The sequence below is a fragment of the Hyaena hyaena genome, unplaced genomic scaffold, assembly GCF_003009895.1.
Source record: "Hyaena hyaena isolate Hyena2069 unplaced genomic scaffold, ASM300989v1 scaffold_1145, whole genome shotgun sequence".
Lineage (NCBI taxonomy): Eukaryota > Metazoa > Chordata > Mammalia > Carnivora > Hyaenidae > Hyaena > Hyaena hyaena.
The window spans coordinates 353,748-374,790 of NW_024081778.1; the positions used below are offsets into that span (position 1 = coordinate 353,748).

Sequence of the window (21,043 nt, forward strand, 5' to 3'; positions counted from 1 at the left end):
CACCAAGAAAGAGGGCTCATGACTAGAGACCCACAAATTTGGGTTTTATACCCAAGTAGGCTGGAGGAAGAGGTTGATGCCAAGATTGGAAATGGGTCCATGCCCCTCACTGAGTGACACTCTTATTGATGTTTCTCATTGCATGTTGTGTCTTTTTTGGAGAAAGTCAATCATGTCACTCTCTTGAGAAGAGAACGGCGATCAGCAGACACTTCTATAGTTTAATAAATGTATACTACTCCAGACATGCATCAAGGGTTCTATTTGCTGTCTTCTTTGGGTCAGAGTGGAAGAAATCCAATAAAGAAGAATAAGGGAGTAGCTTATCTTGCCATGGAAATCACTACTGGCATGCAGGAATTTTGCTATTTGTCTGAAAGTGACCAAAAAAAAAAAAAAAAAATCCTCTGGTCAGTCACGTGACCCTGGCAGATCTCTTCTCATAAGGGCGCTGTGTGGAGCTTCTGAAATTTGTGGAGATTTTTCTCTGCAGATGCAGGAAGAAAGCAGGTGGATGGGTGAATAAGTATGGCCTTGTTCCTGGTCTCCTTGCTTGCATTCCTGAGCTTAGGCTTAGGATGTCATCATCGGATCTGTCACTGCTCTCACAGGGTTTTCCTCTGCCAAGAGAGCAAGGTGACAGAAATTCCCTCCGACCTTCCCAGGAACGCAGTTGAACTGTGAGTATCAGCGGCAGCGGGAACAATGGTGGGGCTGGCATTTGCATGTTGTGTGCTATTATTATTTTCACATGAGGCTGATAACTGTTGGGCTGAACTATTTCTTTGCTGACCAAAGGCTTGAATAAAACAACCCTCCCATCCTAACAACACTGCCCTGCAGCTCTCCCAGGATTTTGCTGAGAGTCTATCTCAGCCAGAAAAGGAAGGAGAAGGGCAGTGTGGAAAGCTCAATCCAAAGGCAGAAGGAAAATGTTTGAGTCTTTTCAACACATTTGCTCTTGGGTTCTGTACTATGTTTGGTGAAACCAGAAAAGTAAAACTAAGAACAACTAGAAACTTTGAAGGCCTGGAATCAGAGGCAGAAAGACAGTTTCGATTTAAGTGGAATACACAACATGTCTTCTAAGGACACTGAATTCAAGAAGACACAAGTCACTGTCACTTTGGAGCCACCGGCAAATAATTCCTCAACTGAGGTTCTGCTTCCTGGGAAACAGGGAACTAGAGGAGAGGGGCAGGGGTGTGAAGAAAGAGGAGACAGAGTAAGCAGGAAAAATATAGCATAATCACTCATACAACTGGGAAAATGTGATTCCCAACTTCAGAATTTTACTAAACTATTTAACAGGAAGTCGACAGACTCTCAGAGTTGGACAAGATCTTAGATATCAGTTCACTCTATCTCTTCATTTTACAAATGAGGAATCTGAGATCTGGAGAGTCAAGAGATTTGTCCAATTTCTTACAAGGAGCCAAAGCATAGCTGAAACTAGAAAATGGGCCTTTTGACTCATGGTCCACTCTCCTTTCCCCCAAACCTCATTCGGACTATCCAATTAATTACTACCTCCCCCAAAGAACTGGCAAGTTACAGCTCAGCGGATGTAGATACACTCAGTATTTTTATTCCAAATATTTTAAACAGAAACCACTATTCTGGACACCTCTTTCTCTATTGGCCCCATAAGGCTAAGGAAGACTTATTTTACTGCAGAGTATGGTCATCTTTTCAGTTCACAATTACCTCGGCCACACTCAAACATGGTAGTGACTCTGATTGTCATTCAGGGACAAGTGGTTAGTGGTACACTTGGTTAGTTCCACTTGCTACTTTTTCCATGGACGTTCTAAGTCCTCAGTTCCTCTCCAGGGGCAGCTGCAGCAGCAGAGTAAATAACTCGTCAGCTCTGTGTTTTGGCTACACTGCCTCAGATGAGACAATTATTCCTGATTATGGGGAAGAATGTGTCTATGCACAGTCTAGTTTATTAGGTCATTATAAACACAGGAGAAGGCCAATGCACCTGAGCTCCTGCAAGAAGTCACTTGCTCCTAAGCAACTGTGAACAATTATTTAACCTCTTCTGAGCCTCAGATTCCTCACTTCTAACGTGGTTTCACTACAGCCAGTTTGGTTGGGTTGTTGTTGACACTCAAAGACGTTGTTTTTGAGTAGTTCCCTCACTACTACACCATTGTGTAGTTCCCTCACAAACAGCCATTTCTAACTCTCCACTTCTTCCAATGTTTCTCTATGAGCCAAAAAGTGCCAACCAGTTACTACAGCAGACAACCCCCAACAAGGTTTTCTTTTAGGGAGATAATCCTCTGTCTCAAACTACCTTCTGCTCTAGGCCATCTATTTTCTCACTTCTCTTTACCAGAAGAGAGATTTTTTTCATTATGCATAGAATACATGAAGACAGACAAGAAAGAAAGGAGGGAGGAAAGAAAAGAAAACCCATTCCCAAACCACAAACCTCAGGGAGTATGTGTGTATAATGTGGAAGGAGCAGGAGTATGGTGGGGTTTGTGGTTTTGTTTTTTTGGTTTTTTTTTTGGTGTAAAAGAATTTATTCAGTCACTCAGCTCTATTTTTCCATCAACCTCCCCCCACTTTTGTCCATCATCCCACTCTCTGTATATATATAAATGAAACACAAAAAAGCAAAAACAAGTAATTTCTAAAAGCAAATTTTTTTCTATTTTCTTATGTAAAACTGCATTTCTTTCAGGTTTCCTCCACACAGTCAGTTTTGGTACAGTTTTTATATAACCCACTATTTGCTGGGTTATGTTTGTACTTACAAGCAAGACAATTATTTTTAAGGAGTATGATTTTTTAAAATAATCCATACTAAGATATAAAGACTAAAATGTGTCTGTCCAAGAGTACTTTCTAATGGAGAAAGAGGCTGTAGGTGAGAGTGTTTTTAACTCTTGACAAAAGGTAGTTCTGGATCAACCCCTTCCTTAGGTATATGTACTAGAGGACAAAGTTGCATAAAACTAAGAAGGTGAAATAAAGTACTTGCCTATTATTTGCATTTCCCCCATCCCAAGAGTGAGTATGGTTGCCTGAGAGTATTCAGGACTAAAATTCTCCCAATTATCTACTCTTGAGAAAATTCTTTTCTCTGCACACTCACTGGTAGGGTGTGAGTTGGGCCATTCTAGAGTTTAGCTTTGCAATCTTCTGGAAAAGGTCTGTAAAGGAAAAGAAGATACATATTGCTTTGGCTGCTAGACATAAGAAATTAATTGAGGATATTTTGGAGGTTCATTTGTTCACCAATGAAGAACAGATAACATGCCACTTGAACTACAACTCAGATGCTGACTGACAATGAAAGAACCATTATTTTTATTTACTTGTGCTTTTTAAGAGGATTGGATTGGGTTTACCTGGAACATTGGCAGAGGGAAGATGACACGACTTATTTAACTAAGTATTTCTAGTTCATCTTGCAGTCTTCTGCATCTGGATATTGACTTTAATGATGATGACATCAGGTGGAGATGGATGGAGTAGCTGGGCTTCACTGAGTGCAACTGTTTAATCCATCAATGCATCACAGTTTCATTGTTTGTCAGATTCACCCAGGGGAGAACAGTTGCTACATCTTACCACGTACAGTTTATCCTAGCAATGCACCCACCTTGTGACACTTTCATTCTATCTATCTGCTGGCTTATCACTAGAGATTTCTAATTCCCAACCACCAACACATGCCAATGTTAACACCAAAGGAACGGGAAAGCATCACGAACAGGCAGGTAGACTCCATTTACTAAAGGTCCCATGCTATTTGCCTGAAGTTTTACACAAAATACTTCATTAAAATTTCACAGTAAAACTGCAAGTTTTGTATTAGTGCTCCATTTATCAAATAAGGCAAACCAAAACGTTCTAAAATTCAATAATTTGGACAGACTTAGCCCTGCAGCTCCTGGATGGCAGAGTTGGGATCCAAATCTGAGCCTGTGCTCCCACATCTTATCTCTGTTATATATAATAAAAGCCTCTAAGTCCTTTCATGTGTTCCTCTTCAAACAAACAAAAGATGTCCTTTTGAAGTTTGAATGGAGGTTAGCAGTTTTTCTATTAGAAGCCAATAATAAATACATTAGATTGTATGGGCCATAAGTTTCTACTCCAACTATTCAACCCTGTCACAGTTGTAGGAAAGCTACCACAGACAAAATGTAAATGAATAGGCATGGCTGTATTCCAGCAAAGCTTTGCTTTTTTGCCATTGAAATTTGAATTTCATATAATGGTTGCATGTCACAAAATATCATTCTTCTTTTGATTTTTTTTTATCATGTAAAAGATGAAAAATCGTCTTTGCTCATAAGCCACAGAGAAACAGAGGGCAAGCCAAGTTTGATCCACAGGCTATAGATTGCCCACCTCTGATTTAGACTAAAGCTCAAAGTAGCTAAATCTTACTGGCTTAAGTAGAGTTGAGGCAGCCTAAAACAACATGACTCCATGGAGACAGTACTAAACTAGGTAAGTTGAGTCAGGAACGGAGGGAATTCTAAGATAATATTCTTTACAATATTATTTTTTTACATTTATTTATTTTGCGAGAGAGAGTGAGACAGAGAGAGACAGAGAGAGAGAATGAGCCAAGGAGGAGCAGAGAGAAAGGGAGAGAGAATCCCAAGCAGGCTCCATACTATGGGGCCTGAATTGGATGGGGCTGGATCCCACAACCATGAGATCATGATGCTTAACCGACTGAGCCACCCAGGCACCCCAGGTAATATTCATAGAAGGGCCTTTTTCTGTTTTTGACAAGTCACAGATGATATGGTATAGCCTTTAGAATCCAAGAGACTGGAGTTTAAACCCAGGCTATGATACTGCTTTTTGCTCTATCACATGGGCTCTTGGCCCTATCATGGAAACTGCAATGTGAGCCTTTTTCAAAGAGTGGTTGTGAGGACTATATGAAATAATGAATATAAAACACTTAGCGCAATGCCTCTCAGATGGGTGGTGGTAATGGCTGTTGCCATTGTCATCTGTAAAACACCAGGAGAAAAAAAAACACCAGAGAGCATTCACAATGACCAAATGAATCAATAGGTATGAGAATGCTTTTCACAATTGATAGAAAGATCTTTGTAACTCTGAGATAATTTATAGTCTCCTACATAAGAATAACCTCCTCCTCCTCCCAGTGGCTGGAGGACTTACTCTCTATGCACTTACTTTCTAAGTAAGAGAATGTGGCAATGAGAAAGAATGAAATCTGGCCATTTGTAGCAACAGGGATGGAAGTAGAGGGTATTATGCTGAGCGAAATAAGTCAGGCAGAGAAGGACAGATACCATATGTTTGCACATATAGGAGGATTAGGAGGAACTTAAAGGAGGACCATGAGGGAGAAAAAGGGGAAAAATAGTTGGGGAGAGGGAGGGAGGCAAACCATGAGAGACTCTTGAATGCTGAGAACAAACTGAGAGCTGATGGGGGTGGGGGAGAAGGGAAGGGGGGTGATAGGCATGGGTGAGGGCACTTGTTGGGATGAGCACTGGGTGTTATATGGAAACCAACTCAGCCATAAACTACTTAAGAAAAAAAATGTGTTCTTTTAGGCTTTAAATATTTGGCAAGAACTCAGGGAGGTTTCATTCTGACCAAAGTCAAAGAAATTTCGATTTCTGACTTACCCTAGGAACTCAGTTTCAGTTGGAGGCAGTCAATGAATCTAGAAAGGACATTTTGACCTTGCTTTATTCTTCCCAGAGTTACAATTTCTAAGGAGAATGTGAACACCCATTCAAAATCTGAAATTTTAACTAAATAACAGTACAGACACAGCTATCTTTTTCTTCAGCAGGGTCAGATGACTACAATACTAAGAGGAAAAAAGGGCCCACTGGTGGTCACTGTTGACACAGAGAGATCTGTATTCAGATTTTATTACAGGCTGTCTTTTATGGCCCCTCTTTTCACATTAAGTTCCTTTAACTCATTGCAATCTCAGTTGACCAGCCCTTACTTTTAATTATCTAATTATGACTTTTTTGTTTTATTTTCTTCTATTCCCTTATGTTTCTTGTTTCACTGCTTTGATTTACATCACTGTCTTTTCTTCATAATCATAAATTATTGTTTAGCTAGGGGGTTCTTTAGTCTTTCCTTAAGTCTAAGGAAGGTATCAGCACTGTGTGCCAAAAGGGAAGACTTTTCCTATGCCAATAAAGTTCTGTGATCTCCAAGAAGGAAATACAGCTTTGGATGTTTGCAAACAAGTTTAATTGTACTTTTTTTTTCCCCCTGAAAGCATATTCTTGAATTAATATTCTGCAGAACACATTGTAGGAAAGGCTGATTCAAAGGCTGGTCTATCTAACCCCAGCCACCAGAATGAACCCCTTGTCAAGTCTGAACTGTAGCTTGCACCTCCTGACTCCTAATTCAGTGTTCAGCATCAGCTGGAGATGAAACTTTGGCTAGGTTTTTAGTGCTTTGTGCCCAAGAAGCTAACATCACGAAGAAGATGGTTTTGAAGACCATTGTCATCTGGAAACTAGAGGTTACTTATACTGAAGTGAAGGAAAGATAAAACACTGGTTTACAAAGCTACTGGGGTACCTGGGTGGCTCAGTCAGTTGAGCATCTGACTTCGGCTTGGGTCATGATCTAATGGTTATGATCTAATGGTTCGTGGGTTCGAGCCCCATGTCGGGCTCTGTGCTGACAGCTAGCTTGAAGCTTGGAGCCTGTTTCAGATTCTGTGTCTCCCTCTCTCTCTGACCCTCCCCTGCTCACACTGTGTCTCTCTCTCAGAAATGATTTTTTAAAAAACATTTAAAAAATTCAAAACTACTAAAACCACACTCTGTTGAGTACTGATGGTTTACTTTCTTGGTTGCCTACATCTAATCCATTTTACAAACTCCCTTCATGTTGCTGCTACCTATAATTCTTTCTTTATTGCCATCATCTGTTTGGGCCCTGAACATCTAAAGCCTGGATTGTATAATTATGTTCTACTTTATTTCCTTTCAGCCAGTCTCTCCCTCTTCTCCAAATTAGCCTGCACACTGTCATTGAATTTTTCTCCATAAAATAACCTTGCCACCATGTTATGATTCCGCAGCTCAAAATTACTCAATCGCTTATTTTTCTGACTGCCTCTCACTGGTCTCCAAGAGGAGCCATCTATCCCGCAAGGCTGATGAAGGCTGGGTCTTGAACTCAGTATGTGGATTTCTGCCCCACTGTGTTTTCATGTTATGCCACCTATTTATACTATCCTCAGTTTCTTCCTTCTTGCCTCTTGAAGTCTGACCAATTTATCATAATCTTCCTCAAAGGTTACCTTCTTGATGAAGTCTTCCCTGACAACTCCATCTTTATTTAGTCTGAATGCTAGTACTCTTCAATTCACAATCTTACCTTGCCTGTATTTGTTCATGTGTGTTGTATTTTCTTAACTGCAGTGACAATTTCTTTTGTACTTATTGTGTCTGATTCAATGCAATGTATGTTCTGGACCCTCAATTACATGTAGAACAAATAATATAATAAATCATAGGGAATTACATCTGTTTATTTGCTCTGCTCTTCAGTACTAAGGAAAAGATTTTATAAAAGATGATTATTGCTCTCCATGTGGTGAAGTACTATAGGATTTCATAGTTTTCTTATTTTCCTTGCTTTTTATGTGTTTAAAAAATGTCTATATGTAATTCTAGAATTAATTTTTTTTCAGAAAGATACAAAGATCAGAAACAAAACCTCCTAAGTTAAAAGTTGAACATCCTATATTCTTGGCACATCACTCAATTCTCCTGACATAAGTAATACTACCTCCCTCTCTATACCTAGCAAGAATATTAAAAAGATAAATGAAACTGCCTAAACAAAATCACTTTAAGCCAGGAAGAAATGTTCAAAGAATTATAATTTTTGCCGATTAAGGTCAGATTCCAAATCCTGAATGTGAGGTTTTCTGTGTTCCCTGGATGTGCTTTGATTACTGTAGTTCTGTGTGGATATCAAAACCAAACACCCCACTGTGCAAATTGCCCCAGGTGCCCATATCCAGAGACTCCTGCTGTCTTGTTTAGATATTTCTTTGAGAGAAACAAATGGCACAGTTTTCTTGCTAATGCATACATAATCCTTTCTCTCGCAACAAAATCCTCTACCTACTTTAATGAGAAATGGTATATGTATGTCCAACATTTGGAATTTAATTGGACTGAGGTTAAGGAAGGCTTATATTCCCCATGGAGGAATCAGAAAAAATGACTATAGGAAAAGCTATATGATGCTTACCTTGAAAGAAAAAAAGTAGAAATTCATATTCTAGGGAAAGAGTCCTTTAAAATGTAAGATGAACTCTACCCTCAGAATTGGCTAAGAACTATAATTTACAGAGTCATTATCAGCAATTGAAGAGTAGAGGTTTGAAAGAGCAGAATTCCAATTTCTTGGTGATGATAAAACCCCTTGTTTACCCTAAAGGTGAGCATTGTCCTTCCTCACCCAAGTCCTCTACCAAAGAAGCTTGAGCCTCAGAAGTCATACATGTTGGCAATAAATGGGAAGTTCATCTGACTTTTGATTTTCCTTCTCCAAAGCCACTAATTGAGTTATCTAGTCACTATGGTTGATTGGACTATACTTTTTTTTTAAGCTGTTAGATTTAGACTCTCTAATTTAGCTTTATTTAGACTAGACTAGACTCTAACTTATATATCCCACAAGGTCAGCTAGAAAAGAGAGTAATTATTTTTAATTGCTTAGGATCTGATTATAATGAGATCTGGATGTTTGTTCTTAATCTGACCTCCTCGCAAAGTATCTCAGAGCATGTTGTGTGTCTCTGACCTGAACATGCCATCACCTGTTCTTTCATATGGAATATGCCAACGGATCTGAAAATCTTCAAGTGACAGACCAAAAAAAAAAAGAAAAGAAAAGAAAATATAAAGTAACCAAAGCCTTGCTGTAGCCTTGAACTCAGATATTTTTAGTCTTAGGAGTAGCTTGAGTCCACTCTTTCATCCCTTATCCCAGACCATTTCAGCAACAGCTAACACAGAGCCATCACAGAATCCAATGTCAGAAATAATGGAAAATAAACAGCATGAACCAGTTTTTACATCTCCCTATTGCTAAGCTTGATGAAAACCTCTAACAAGTAGGAACCCAAAAAGCTTAGCTAAGTTTCAGTAAAACAGAGAGATTAATTAATTGAGGATATTGGAGAGAAAATTCATCAGTAGATTGATGAAAGCTTGAAATAGAAATGATGCTAAAATTTCATTCAATTCTTTTTTTTTAAGTTTATTTTGAGAGAAACAGAGAGAAAGAGCTAGCAGGGGAGGCAGAGAGATGGAGGGAGGGAGAGGGAGAGAGAGAAAATATCCCAAGCAGCTCCCACACTGGCAGCGCAGAGCCCAACACAGGGCTCAAACCCACAAACACTGAGATCATGACCAGAGCCGAAACCAAGAGTTGGATGCTTAACTGACTGAGCCACCCAGGCACTCCTCATTCAATTCTGAAATACTTTGATTTTACAAACATCTTCAGGCACTAAACTTCCCAAAGCAAAAAAGCTTTTTCTAGGTCTCAGAGTCCAGCAGGTGTGTGATTCCTGAACTGTGATTTCAGTTTTGGGATTTGGGGGGGTGGGGGGAGGGTGGGGGTTGGGTTCCTTTAGGCTCAGTAGACAGTTCTGTTGTTTTTGACGTGAAGCATAGAAAACCTCCACACAGACACTTCTCTCTCATTAGTTTCAGTTTAGAAAGGGGTTTTAATTTTTTTTTTAATGTTTTATTTATTTCCAGGAGAGAGAGAGAGAGACAGCGCGAGCAGGGGAGGGTCAGAGAGAGAGGGAGTCACAGACTGAAACAGGTTCCAGGTTCTGAGCTAGCAGTCAGCACAGAGCCCGATGCGGGGCTCGAACCCACGAACCGCGAGAACATGACCCAAGCGAAAGTCGGACGCCTAACAGACTAAGCCACCCAGGCGCCCCTAGAAAGGGGTTTTAAACAAAGATTTGTGGGAGATCCCATCTCCAACAATGAAAGCAGCTAAATAAATAAGGGCCGATGGGAAGTCATGGAACATTTCATCTACAATCCCCCTGGAATAAGAAGGATATGAAAAAGAAAGACCACTCAAGTGGAGGGACCACCGCCTGGAGCACTGGATCTTTCAAAAGTGGCCCCAAATTAAAATATTCTGTCCCTTCTAATAAAGTCTACTAAACTTTGGTTCAGACAATGGATCACATCCCTAGAAGACAGGGTTGCCTCTCCATGTGCATTCTTCATCATCTCACAGTAACCTGAATTGGTATCAGTGCCTTCAGCCTCCTCTCCTCCCAGCTCGCTGCTCTGAACTCTTGCTGTGGTTTAATTCCGACATGGGCTCCAATACCCGGATTTAGGACAAAAGCCCCAAGTCCTACGTTTGACATTAAGGTCTTCCACATTTTGGCCTCAGATTAGCTCCTCTGTCTTCTGTCTTGTCTTCCATCCTCTTAACTCCTTGCTCTGTGCACTACTTTCTATTTCCAGATAGGTCTTCTATTCTCCTACTCAAATACTATTATCTTCTCCAAACTGAAGTATATTTGCCTACTTCAATATGATTCAGTTTAGAGATCAAAGTAGAGATGCTCATCTTTCATGAAGTTTTCTTTCTTTTCTTTTTTTTTTTTTTTTTACAAATAGTTTATTGTCAAATTGGTTTCCACATAACACCCAGTGCTCATCCCCACAAGTGCCCTCCTACATGCCCATCTCCCCCCTCCCCCCCCCCGGTGAAGTTTTCTTTTAACAGCAAATATTTGGTTATGTTTGTGCAAGCACTGTACTAGGCTCTCAGGAAAATGGAACCAATAGGAGAGGAAAGATGTGCTTGTTCTTGTGGAGTTGCTCAAAGAGAAGAACATCAAAGTTCTTCACCTTTGCTCACAGAGATCAAAATTCCCCTGAGATTCCAGCATAGTCATTGTAAAACCCACTCATTTGAAAATTGCAAGTTGAAATCTGAAATAATAAATTGTACAGATTGGAAGAAATGGGTGCCCAGTAAAAGCCAATGAGAAGATGTCTACCTGTTTGATGTCAGAAGAAAGTTGAGAAGATGAATATCTGTCTGTTCCATAGAGACTTGCCTTTTGACCATCTAGGCTTCATTTCAGGAGTTATACAGGGCCACTTCCAGAATAGTGTAGTCTTTAAAAGGTCAGAAAAATTGCTTTATTTTACAAGGAGAATATGGACCTCAAATAAAAGAGAATGACGAATGAACACCAGCAAGCTTATGGTAGGGTTTAACAGACAGATGTCCAAATATTTAAATTTGACTAGAAATTTTTAAATTGTGGAAGTACAAGAGACTGTGTCCTTTGAGTTAAGATAAAAGAAATGATACAGAAGGTGGAAAAAAAGCACCAAAAGGCTAAGCTTAGTCTGCACTGTTTTCCTTGCCAACTTTATAATTTTCCCCAAGCTGCTGTATTCATGAATACTATTTTATGGATACCAGGAGAGAGTACATTAAAGGAATATATGTATTAATGGACTGTATATGCCAGCTTTCCCCTAGAGAAGCCGAGTGTCATCTCTGAAATCTGGTAAGCATGTAGAGTTAGTCTCAACAAAGCACAGATGTCTCTTCTGAAAATGACACAACTTAAAAATTTCAACTTTGGCAAAGGGAGGACACTAATAGGGAGTCCTTAAATGCTCCTGAATGTATAAGCAGTTTTTTTTGTGTGTAAATTTCTAACTGTTTCTGCATGGTTATGTTAGCTTTAGAATAGAAAAACAAATAGAACAAAAAAGAATGCTCACTCCACCATCAGAGAATGTCTGAGCAAGTATTGAGAGTCAGCCCAAACTTTTGCCACTGCCATACCCCCACTAAAACTAACCTCTGCTCAGGGCAGGAAGGGAAGAACCCTTCATTTAGCTGGTGTTTGTTTTGTACACAACAAGTTGTGTAGAATTTCTGAAAGTAAATATATAGGTGTGAGAGAGAGGCAGTGGAAAATGCAGCAAGAAACACTCTTTTAATTTAGAAGACAAGCTGAAAAGGCAATGAAAGAAAATATAAGTATATAGTGAAGAGCAAAGAGGTCATCTGAAATTCTACATACAGTAGCAGAAATGCTTATCAGGACCCTGATTGTAAAAATCTGTTGAGCTCCTTCAATAAGAACACACAGTCTTGGAATGGTATCTGATTACCCCAAACAAATACTAGAGACAAGAATAAAAAGAACAAACAGTTATGATACCCAGATAGGAAAATTACAAAGTAGCTCTGGAGAAAATTACAAAGTAGTTCTGGAAGCAGAGCTTTCCAATAAGATGCCAGAGGAAGAGCAAAAACAGCAACGGAAGCTGGAAGGAAGGAAGGAAGGAAGGAAGGAAGGAAGGAAGGAAGGAAGGAAGGCAGGCAGGCAGGCAGGGAGGGAGGCAGGGAGGGAGGCAGGCAGGCAGACAAATCCCTGGGCCTTAGAGTTAGGAAATCTCTGAGTCAGTATCTAAATCTTGCCTCTTGATTTGGTCAAATTCCCTGAGTAAGATTTTCCCAAGCTCCTACCCTGATGGTGAAGCCTTATGTCAACATTCTGGTAGCTGAGAAAAGGGGCGAAGGTCTTAGCATTTGGCATCCTAAGTACCCCTTGGTGTCCTCTGGTCCAGAAACTATCTATTCTACTCTCTTTAAAGAATAAATCTTTGCGTTTTTGCTGAAGTGGGGAGAAGCACTTACCTGAATGCTCCAGGGGAGAAGCATGTCTGCCTCTTCATCTTTCTACCAATCCTTGTGTTTTACCCATCTAACCCTATTTCTTCTCCCTTCCCCATTTTCAGAAACATCAATGACTCCAATCTTTTAGTGTTTTATGGATTGTGCAGTATAAGCCACACTGGTTTAGGGTTCCATTTTCTAGAGTCTGTCAAGTCAGTACTTCTTAAACTAATGGGTAGGCAAATCAGAAGAATATATTGGGAAAATTCAGACTCTGGTTCAATAAGTCTGGAGTGAGGCCTGAAAGTCTTCATTTCTAACCAGCTCCTAGAAGGCTTTGTGGCTTTATGCCTTTAAAAAAAATGCTTACCTCTCAGTGGAGCTTCAAGAGGAAAGAAATAGTTACGTGTTTACTATGCCATCTCTTCTCATCAATCCCCACTCATTATTCAAACCACTCATTCTGGCTCTCTTCCCATAGGAACCATTAAAAATGTTCTCGTCAGAGGTACCCATAAACTTCTATTTTCATTATGTTTTATACGATGATTATAGTAGTTTCCAAATTAAAAAAAAACACTTGAATATAAGAGGAATGCCACACAATTCAGATGCCAAATTCAGTGATCACTCCCCTAACCACATGTTACATGCATCTCAGTTCACCATCTTCTTGCCTGAAACACTTTTCTACCACACTAGACTTCCTCCTACATCTTATGCCAGACCTTGGTCTGTGCTGAGTTCCTTACTGCATCACTGTCTTTAAATGTTAGAGTTTCCCAGCCTTCACGTGGATACTGTTCTGTCATGCATCTATACTCTCTGGAGGGATCTTATCCAGTCCACGGCTTTAAATAGCACCTCACTTATATTCAAAATATATATGCTGTGCCTGACCTCTTCTTTAAGCACCAGACAGGTAATATCCAGCTGAAATCTTGGTATCTCCACTTGGATCTCTTACTGGCATCTCAAAACAAAAAGAACAAGTAGAAAATAGTACACTTAATCACCCTCCCCTAAACCTCTCAGAATCTCCTCTCCCAAGCTTCATCATCTATAGAAATGCACATATCACCAGCCCTCCATTCCTAAGTCCAATCCAATACCAAGTGCCAGAGATCTGACCCCTAAAAAAAAGTACAAACGTCTCCACTTCTCCTTATCTTCTCTACTATCGCTTTAGCTCGAACCACCATTGTCTCCCACCTGGGTTACTGCAATTGTCCCCACCACGTCCATCCCCTGGTTCCACTCAAAATGACAATGCAGCCATCACACAGTAGCTCGATAAAATTATAAAGAGTATGACATATAATCAGAATTCCACATAGAATAAAACTTATTCAACCCGTGTTTCATGATTACCTTCTATGACAGGCACTGTTGTAGGTGCTGGAGCACCAATATTGAGTAAAGTAAAAAAAAATCCCTTCACCCTTGGAGCTTCTATGCTTTGCCACAGCTTTAAGGCACTCCGTGATCCGACCTCTACCTGCATTTCCAGAGGCATAGTGTACACCATGCATCACTTGCCCATCACCACTAATTTTAGTTGCCCTAGGCCTCTTTCTGCTCTTCTAATACCTCAAGCTCTGTCCCACCTTGGGTTTTTTGGGGTTTTTTGGGGGGGGGTTGTTTGTTTGTTTTTATCTTCTATTTCTTTGCCTATAATGACTTTTCTCCCCCATTTCATGGTCTTTCATCTTTCCAGCATATACCGAAGTGCCACCTTCTTAGAGAGGTCTTTTTTGACCAGTCTGCTATAATAGCAATCCCCATTGCTCTAGCACAGGACTCTTTTCTTTCATAAAGTTGCTGCAATTTGAATATTTTTACTAACCTATTTATTTTCATCTACTAGAAACAAAAAGTAAAGTTTCATCATGGCAAGGATTCCAGCAAGCAGAATAGTTCCTGGTACACAGTAGATGATCAATACATACATGAATGAATAAATGAAATTCCCTTCAAGCAAATAAAAACTAGAAGAAAAGACCAAATGTAATAAACATCCAGTAAGCCCTACTATATCACCTTGCTGCTTGCTTCTCATAATATCTCACCCAATAGTCTTGCAAAATAGCTATCACTGTTCTCATTTTGGAAACCAAGAAAATGTAATTAAAGAACTAACCCAAAGCTTTTCAGCTTCTCAGTTTCAGAACTGAAATTGAGATTCCTGCTAAAACTGATTTTAAAATTCCCAGTCCTTGTACTAACCATGAAAAAGGTACAAAGAGGATCTCCCTGTGCTCTGAACTCCTAAAGCAAAACAATCTAAACTCTTCACTGAGCTTAAATACGTACAATTCTAGAGCCACCCATAAATGAAAACTTACATACTATCTTGTCTCTCAAATACAGTAAGCTCTCTGAGGGCCAGAATTCCACCCTTCCAGCCATCTATGGTTTTGTACGCAGTAACTAATGAACAGAGAGTGCACAGTCAAAAGATGAATGAGTGGGGTCATAAATAAATAGAACTGAAAAGCAAATGTCAATGGCCATTTCCAGTGATAAGTTGCAAAGTAACCAGAAGCTGTCTAATAATGTTCAAGAGCTTCTTGAGTGATATGTGCACCTGTGGAAGAGGTAATTGGCTCTTCTGTCCGTTGCCCCTTACACATTTCCTGTGAAAATAGTCCCTCAGAAATAATTGTAAGCAGATTGAGTAGCTGATCATCTGTAGCTGTAGAGGCTTAACCAAAGCGAATGCTACATGAAAATGCAGTGCTTCCTGAAGACTTGGAGAGCTCTGTAGATACTCCCTAAAGGGTCCTTATGAAATCATTATGAACCTTGAAGATTATGTTATAAAACCTCCACAGAATATTTAAAAAATCTTTATTGATCTCATATGACCTCACAGCTTCTTTTCTATGATTTCTCTAGATTTGAGGAACTGTACCTCTGTTGTCTCATCTTGGATGTAGTTTAAGATCTGGGCTGAGTTGCTCTAACTAGTCCACATCATATGTAATATGATTTGAGAGGCACCAAGCTGGCTCAGTTCACCCAAAATATCTCCCCTGCTACTTGTCACAATGCCACCATTAATAAATAAACCCTCACTGCTTTCAAGATTTCCTCAATTTCCAAGACTCTGCAATAAAATATAAAATCTTCTTGGAAAAAAAAATATCTTAAGCTTTTGAAAACTGGCCCTTCACTCTAGAATTCTTCAAAACATATTCCTCATAACTCTACTTTTAAAAGGCTCTGTGCTGACAGCTTGGAGCCTGAAGCCTGCTTCATATTCTGTGTCTCCCTTATTCTCTGCCCCTTCCCTGCTTGTGCTCTCTCTCTCCCTCAAAAATAAACAAACAATTTTTAAAAAGTCACTCAAGAAAAAGTAAATTTTAAAAAGTCTTCCATGATCAAACTGGCTTGGGAAAATTGCATGCTATACCCCCATTCTAAAAATTCACCAAGAACATAACATATTAAAGGCTCTCAGAAGCATTCCAATTTTATATAATCCATACGTGTTCTAGAGAATACACTTCAGCAAACTCTGATTTCGTGAGCTATAGCTAACTAAGATTATGCTTTGGCAAATGGGCCTCTGTATATTCTCAGAGAAACCAGAGAGTTGAGAAAAGTAGTATATACAATCCAATATATATGGTAGACACCAAAACCTATTTCCTCTTTTTAAAATTCTATGTGTGCCAAGTCTTCACCTGTGCAAACCTGTTTTGCTCTTCCAATCAGAGAATTTTTATGCTACATGAACTTCAGAGAGCATACGCTTCCTCCATCCTTTTAAGAATTAAAAATGAGGCCCAGCAAGATGAAATGACTTGCCTAAAGTCATGTGGGTAATTAAAGGTATTGTCCAGCCTGTATTTCCAAAGCCAAAATTTTAAACCCACAATTGACCAGTTTCTATGTCTGCCTTGCTGATAAAGCATGCCTCTCTCCTCCCACAAAGAAGAAACAAACACGCACTACCACTACCACCTCTAACCCTTCTCACAACCCTGGGAACACCTTTCCAGATATTCATTAGAATTCTACTGCATTTTCCTTTTAACTTCACCTGTTTCTGAAAAACACCTTTATTAACATAGTATACAGAGCTCACAAGTCATTCAAAGTATACATTTCAGTGGTTTTTAGTATATTTGCAGATATGTACAACCATCACCATAGTCAATTTCACAACATTTTTATCATCTCAAAGAATATCCCTTTTCCTTCAGCTATTACTACCCTACCTACCTTCTTACACCCAGACCTAAGTGGTACTAATCTACTTTTTGTCTCTGAATTTCTCTATTATGGACTTTCATATGAATGGAATTATATGAGACCTTTGTGACTAGCCTCTTAGCATAATATTTTCATGGCTCATTCGAATTATAACAGGTATCTTACTCCATTCTTCTTATGGCTGAAAAAATTCCTTTGTATAAGTATTACGACATTTGTTTAATCATTTGTCTGTTTATGGCCATTTAATTACTCACCTTTTGTCTATTATAAATGACACTACTTTAAACATTTGGGTACAAGTTTTTGTGTGGATATGCCTTTTCATTTTTCTTGGTATAAACCTTGAAGTGGAATAGTTGAGTCATATGGTAACTTGATGTTTATATGTTAGGGAACCATGAAGCTGTTTTCTAAGGTGGCTGAGCCATTTTACATTCCCGTGAATAGTGTGTGAGGTGCCCCTTTCTCCATATCCTCATCAACCCTTGCTGTTATCCAACTTTTTAATTCTAGCCCTCCTAATGAGTAGATAGTGGTATCTTGCGGTTTGATTTGTATTTCTCTTATGAGCAGGATGCCTAACACCTTTTTGTATGCTTATTGGTCATTTGTATCTCTTTATTGAGTATCTTATTCAGATTCTTTGCTCATTTACAATTGGCTCGTCTTTTTATTATTGAGTTATGAGAGTTCCTGTACATTCCAGAACCAAGTCCCCCATCAGATATGTAATTTGTACATTTGTCCCAATGAATTGTCTTTTCATGTTACTGATGGTGTCGTTTGAAGTACAGATTTTTTTTTTAAACTTTTATAAAATCCAATTTTTTTTTAAGTTTTGTTATTTGTGCTTTTATGGTGTCATATCTAAAAATAACTTACCAAATTCAAGGTCATAAAGATTCATTCATAAGTTTTCTTCTGAGAGTTTTATAGTATTACCTCTTACAGGAAGACTTTTGATCCATTCGGAATTAATTTTTGTAAATGATATTAGGAAAGTGGCCAACTTCATTCTTCTGCAAGTAAATATCCTGTTGTCCCAGCAAAATTTGTTGAAAAGATTACTCTTTCACTATTGAATAGTCTTGGCACCTTTGTTGAAAATTAGCTGACCATAGAGATACAGATTTATTTCCAGACTCTCAATTGTGTTCTACTGATCAATATGTATATCCTTGTGTAAGTACCACAATGTCTTACTTAGTAGTGATTTCGAGTAAGTTTTGATATCAGGGAGTATGAATCCTCCAACTTTGTTCTTTATCAGGATTGTTTGATTTGCATTTCCATATGATTTTTAGAATCAACTCAATTTCTACAAAGCAATCCCACCTGAGATTCTGATAAGGGATTGCACTGAATCTGTAGCTCAGTTTGAGTATAGCCCCTTCACAACAATGTGGAGTCTTCCAATTCATAAACATGATAATTTTCCATTTATCTTGATCTTCTGTAATTTTTTTCAATGATGTTTTATAGTTTTCAAGCTATACATTTTGTACTTTTTATTAAATTTACTGTTTTATTCTTTTTGATTCTTCAATGAATCAGTGTTTTAATTTTATTTTCAGTTTGTTCATTTTGAGCATATAAAAATACATCTGTTGTTTGTGTATTGATCTTGTAACCTGTAACCTTACTGAACTCCCTAGTTATTTCTAAAAGGTAGTTAATCCCATAGAATCTTCTATATACAAAAGCATATCATCTGTAAATGGAAATACTTTTCACTTCCTCCTTTCCAATCTGTACGTCTTTCTTACTTTTTATTGCCCACTTGCCCCACCTAGAATCTTAAGTACAATGTTAAGCACAGGTAGCAATACTTGACTCACACAATGAGTTGGGTAATGTTCTCTTCAAAATCTTTAACAAATTTTGTGAATAATTGATATTAATCTTTCCCTAAGTCAGTAGTGAAGCTGTCTGGGTGTGGAGGCAATTTTTTAAATTAATTCAATCTCTTTACTTGATATAGTTCTGTTTGGATTTTATAATTCCCATTGAGTCAGTATGAGTAGTTGCAGTTTTCTAACAAATTTCCCAATTATTCTAAATTATCTAATTTTTTGATGCACGCTTATTCACAGCATTACATATTGTTTTTGTCAAGTCAATGGTAATGTCCCTTCCTTCACTTCTGATTGTTGTAATTGAGTCTCTTTTCTTCTTGGTGGTTCTAACTAAAGTTTACTCACTTTAAAAATTTTTTTCAAAGAATCAGCTTTAGATTTTTTTTTTTTTTCTGTTCTCTCTTGCATTAATTTCTGCTGTACTCTTTATTGTTTTCTGGATTCTACTCCCTGTAGGTTTTGGTTGCTCTTCTTTTTCCAGTGTCTTCAGGTGGAAGATTATTGATTTAATATCTTTTTAAATATAGACATTTACAGCTATAAATTTCCATATAAGCATTGTCTTAGCTGTATCCCACAAGTTTCAGTATGCAATGTCTTGATTTTCCTTTATCTCTCACTTTTTGTTTTCCCTTTTTATTTATGATACATTGGTTATTTAGTATTACATTGTTTCTTTTTGGCATATTTGTGAGTTCCCAGTTTTTTGCATGCCATTAATTTCAAATTTCATTCCATTGTAGTTGGATAACACACTTTACTTCTAACCTATCAAATTTATTGAAGACTTTTTTATGGCCTACTATAGGATCCACTCTGGAGAATGTTCTATGTGCACTAGAGAAGAATCTGTACATGTTGTTGTTGAGTGTTCTATACATGTCTGTTAGATCAAGTTGGTTAATAGTGCTGTTTAAGTGTCCTATGTATTTGTTGATCTATCTAGTTGTTCTAACCATTATTGAAAGTGAGTACTGAAATCTTCAATTATTATTATTGAATGTTCTATTTCTCCCTTAATTTCTATTAGTTTTCACTTCATATATTTTGGTGCCATGTTATTAAGTGCATATATATTGATAATTGTTATCGTCATAAAATATTCATCTATATCTGTACTAACACTTTTTGTTTGTTTTAAACTTTCTTATCTGATATTAGTTAGCCACTCTAGCTTTCCTGTGGCTGCTCTTTGCATATCTTTTTAAAAAAACTTTATAATGTTTTATTTCTGAGAGAGACAGTGTGAGCAGGAGTGGGTCAGAGAGAGAGGGAGACACAGAATCTGAAACAGGTCCCAGACTCTGAGCTGGCTGTCAGCACAGAGCCTGATGTGGGGCTCAAACTCATGAACCGTGAGATCATGACCTGAGCCGAAGTTGGATGCTCAACCGACTGAGCCACCGAGGCACCCCTTGGCATATCTTTTTACATCTTTTTACTTATAATCTATTTTTGTCCTTTAATGTACTGTGTATCCTTTAGAATATATATTTAGATCATGTGTTTTAAATCCAATTTGCCAATCTATCTTAAAATTGGATTAATTCATTCACATTTACTTTTATTACTGATATAGTTGGATTTACATCTGCAATTTGATTTTTTGTTTTCTATGTTTCAGGTCTTTTTTGTTCTTCTATTGATCCTTTACAACTTTATTTCACATTAGATAGACTTTTCTAATGTAGCTTATTAATTTCTTTTTTTTTTTTTTAGTGTTTTATTTATTTTCTGAGAGAGAGAGAGAGAGAGACAGACAGACAGACAGTGTGAACAGGGGAGGATCAGAGAGAGAGGGAGATACAGAATCTGAAACAGGCTCCAGGCTCTGAGCTAGCTGTCAGCAGAGAGCCTGATGTGTGGCTTGAACCCACGAACTGTATGATCATGACCTGAGGCGAGGTCAGAAGCTCAACCGACTGAGCCCCCCAGGTGCTCCCATATTAATTTCTTTAATGATTTCTTTCACTATGTTTTGAGCAACTACTTCAACAATTACTCTAAGGTTTACTATATATTTCTTATCAGAATCAGTTTTGGGTTTATGCTAGATTAATTCCAGAGTAAGAGCAAGATTGAGAGATACAATGTTACGCCTATTACTCTATTCTCTATCAGTTAAAAACAAAAAAGAAGAAAAAATATGCATTTGTGGAATCTTTTATAATTACATATTAATCTTTATTAGTGCTTTGTCTGTGTGAATATGAATTACCATCAGGAGCCCCTTGCTTCAGCCTGAATATATT

General features: G+C 38.2%; 1 protein-coding gene across 3 annotated transcripts in view; it reads left to right on the top strand.

Annotated features, from left to right (window-relative positions):
- The first annotated feature begins 524 nt into the window (after positions 1-524).
- Positions 525-21,043, top strand: part of FSHR (follicle stimulating hormone receptor) — a 169,325-nt gene continuing 148,806 nt past the window's right edge. For 2 of the 3 annotated variants that reach the window (XM_039222496.1, XM_039222497.1), the window contains exon 1: positions 525-680. In XM_039222496.1, the coding sequence (XP_039078427.1) occupies positions 529-680 (152 nt within the window). In that variant the 5' untranslated portion in view covers positions 525-528. The remainder of the gene's footprint in view (positions 681-21,043) is intronic. The other variant, XM_039222499.1, reaches the window with a different exon arrangement.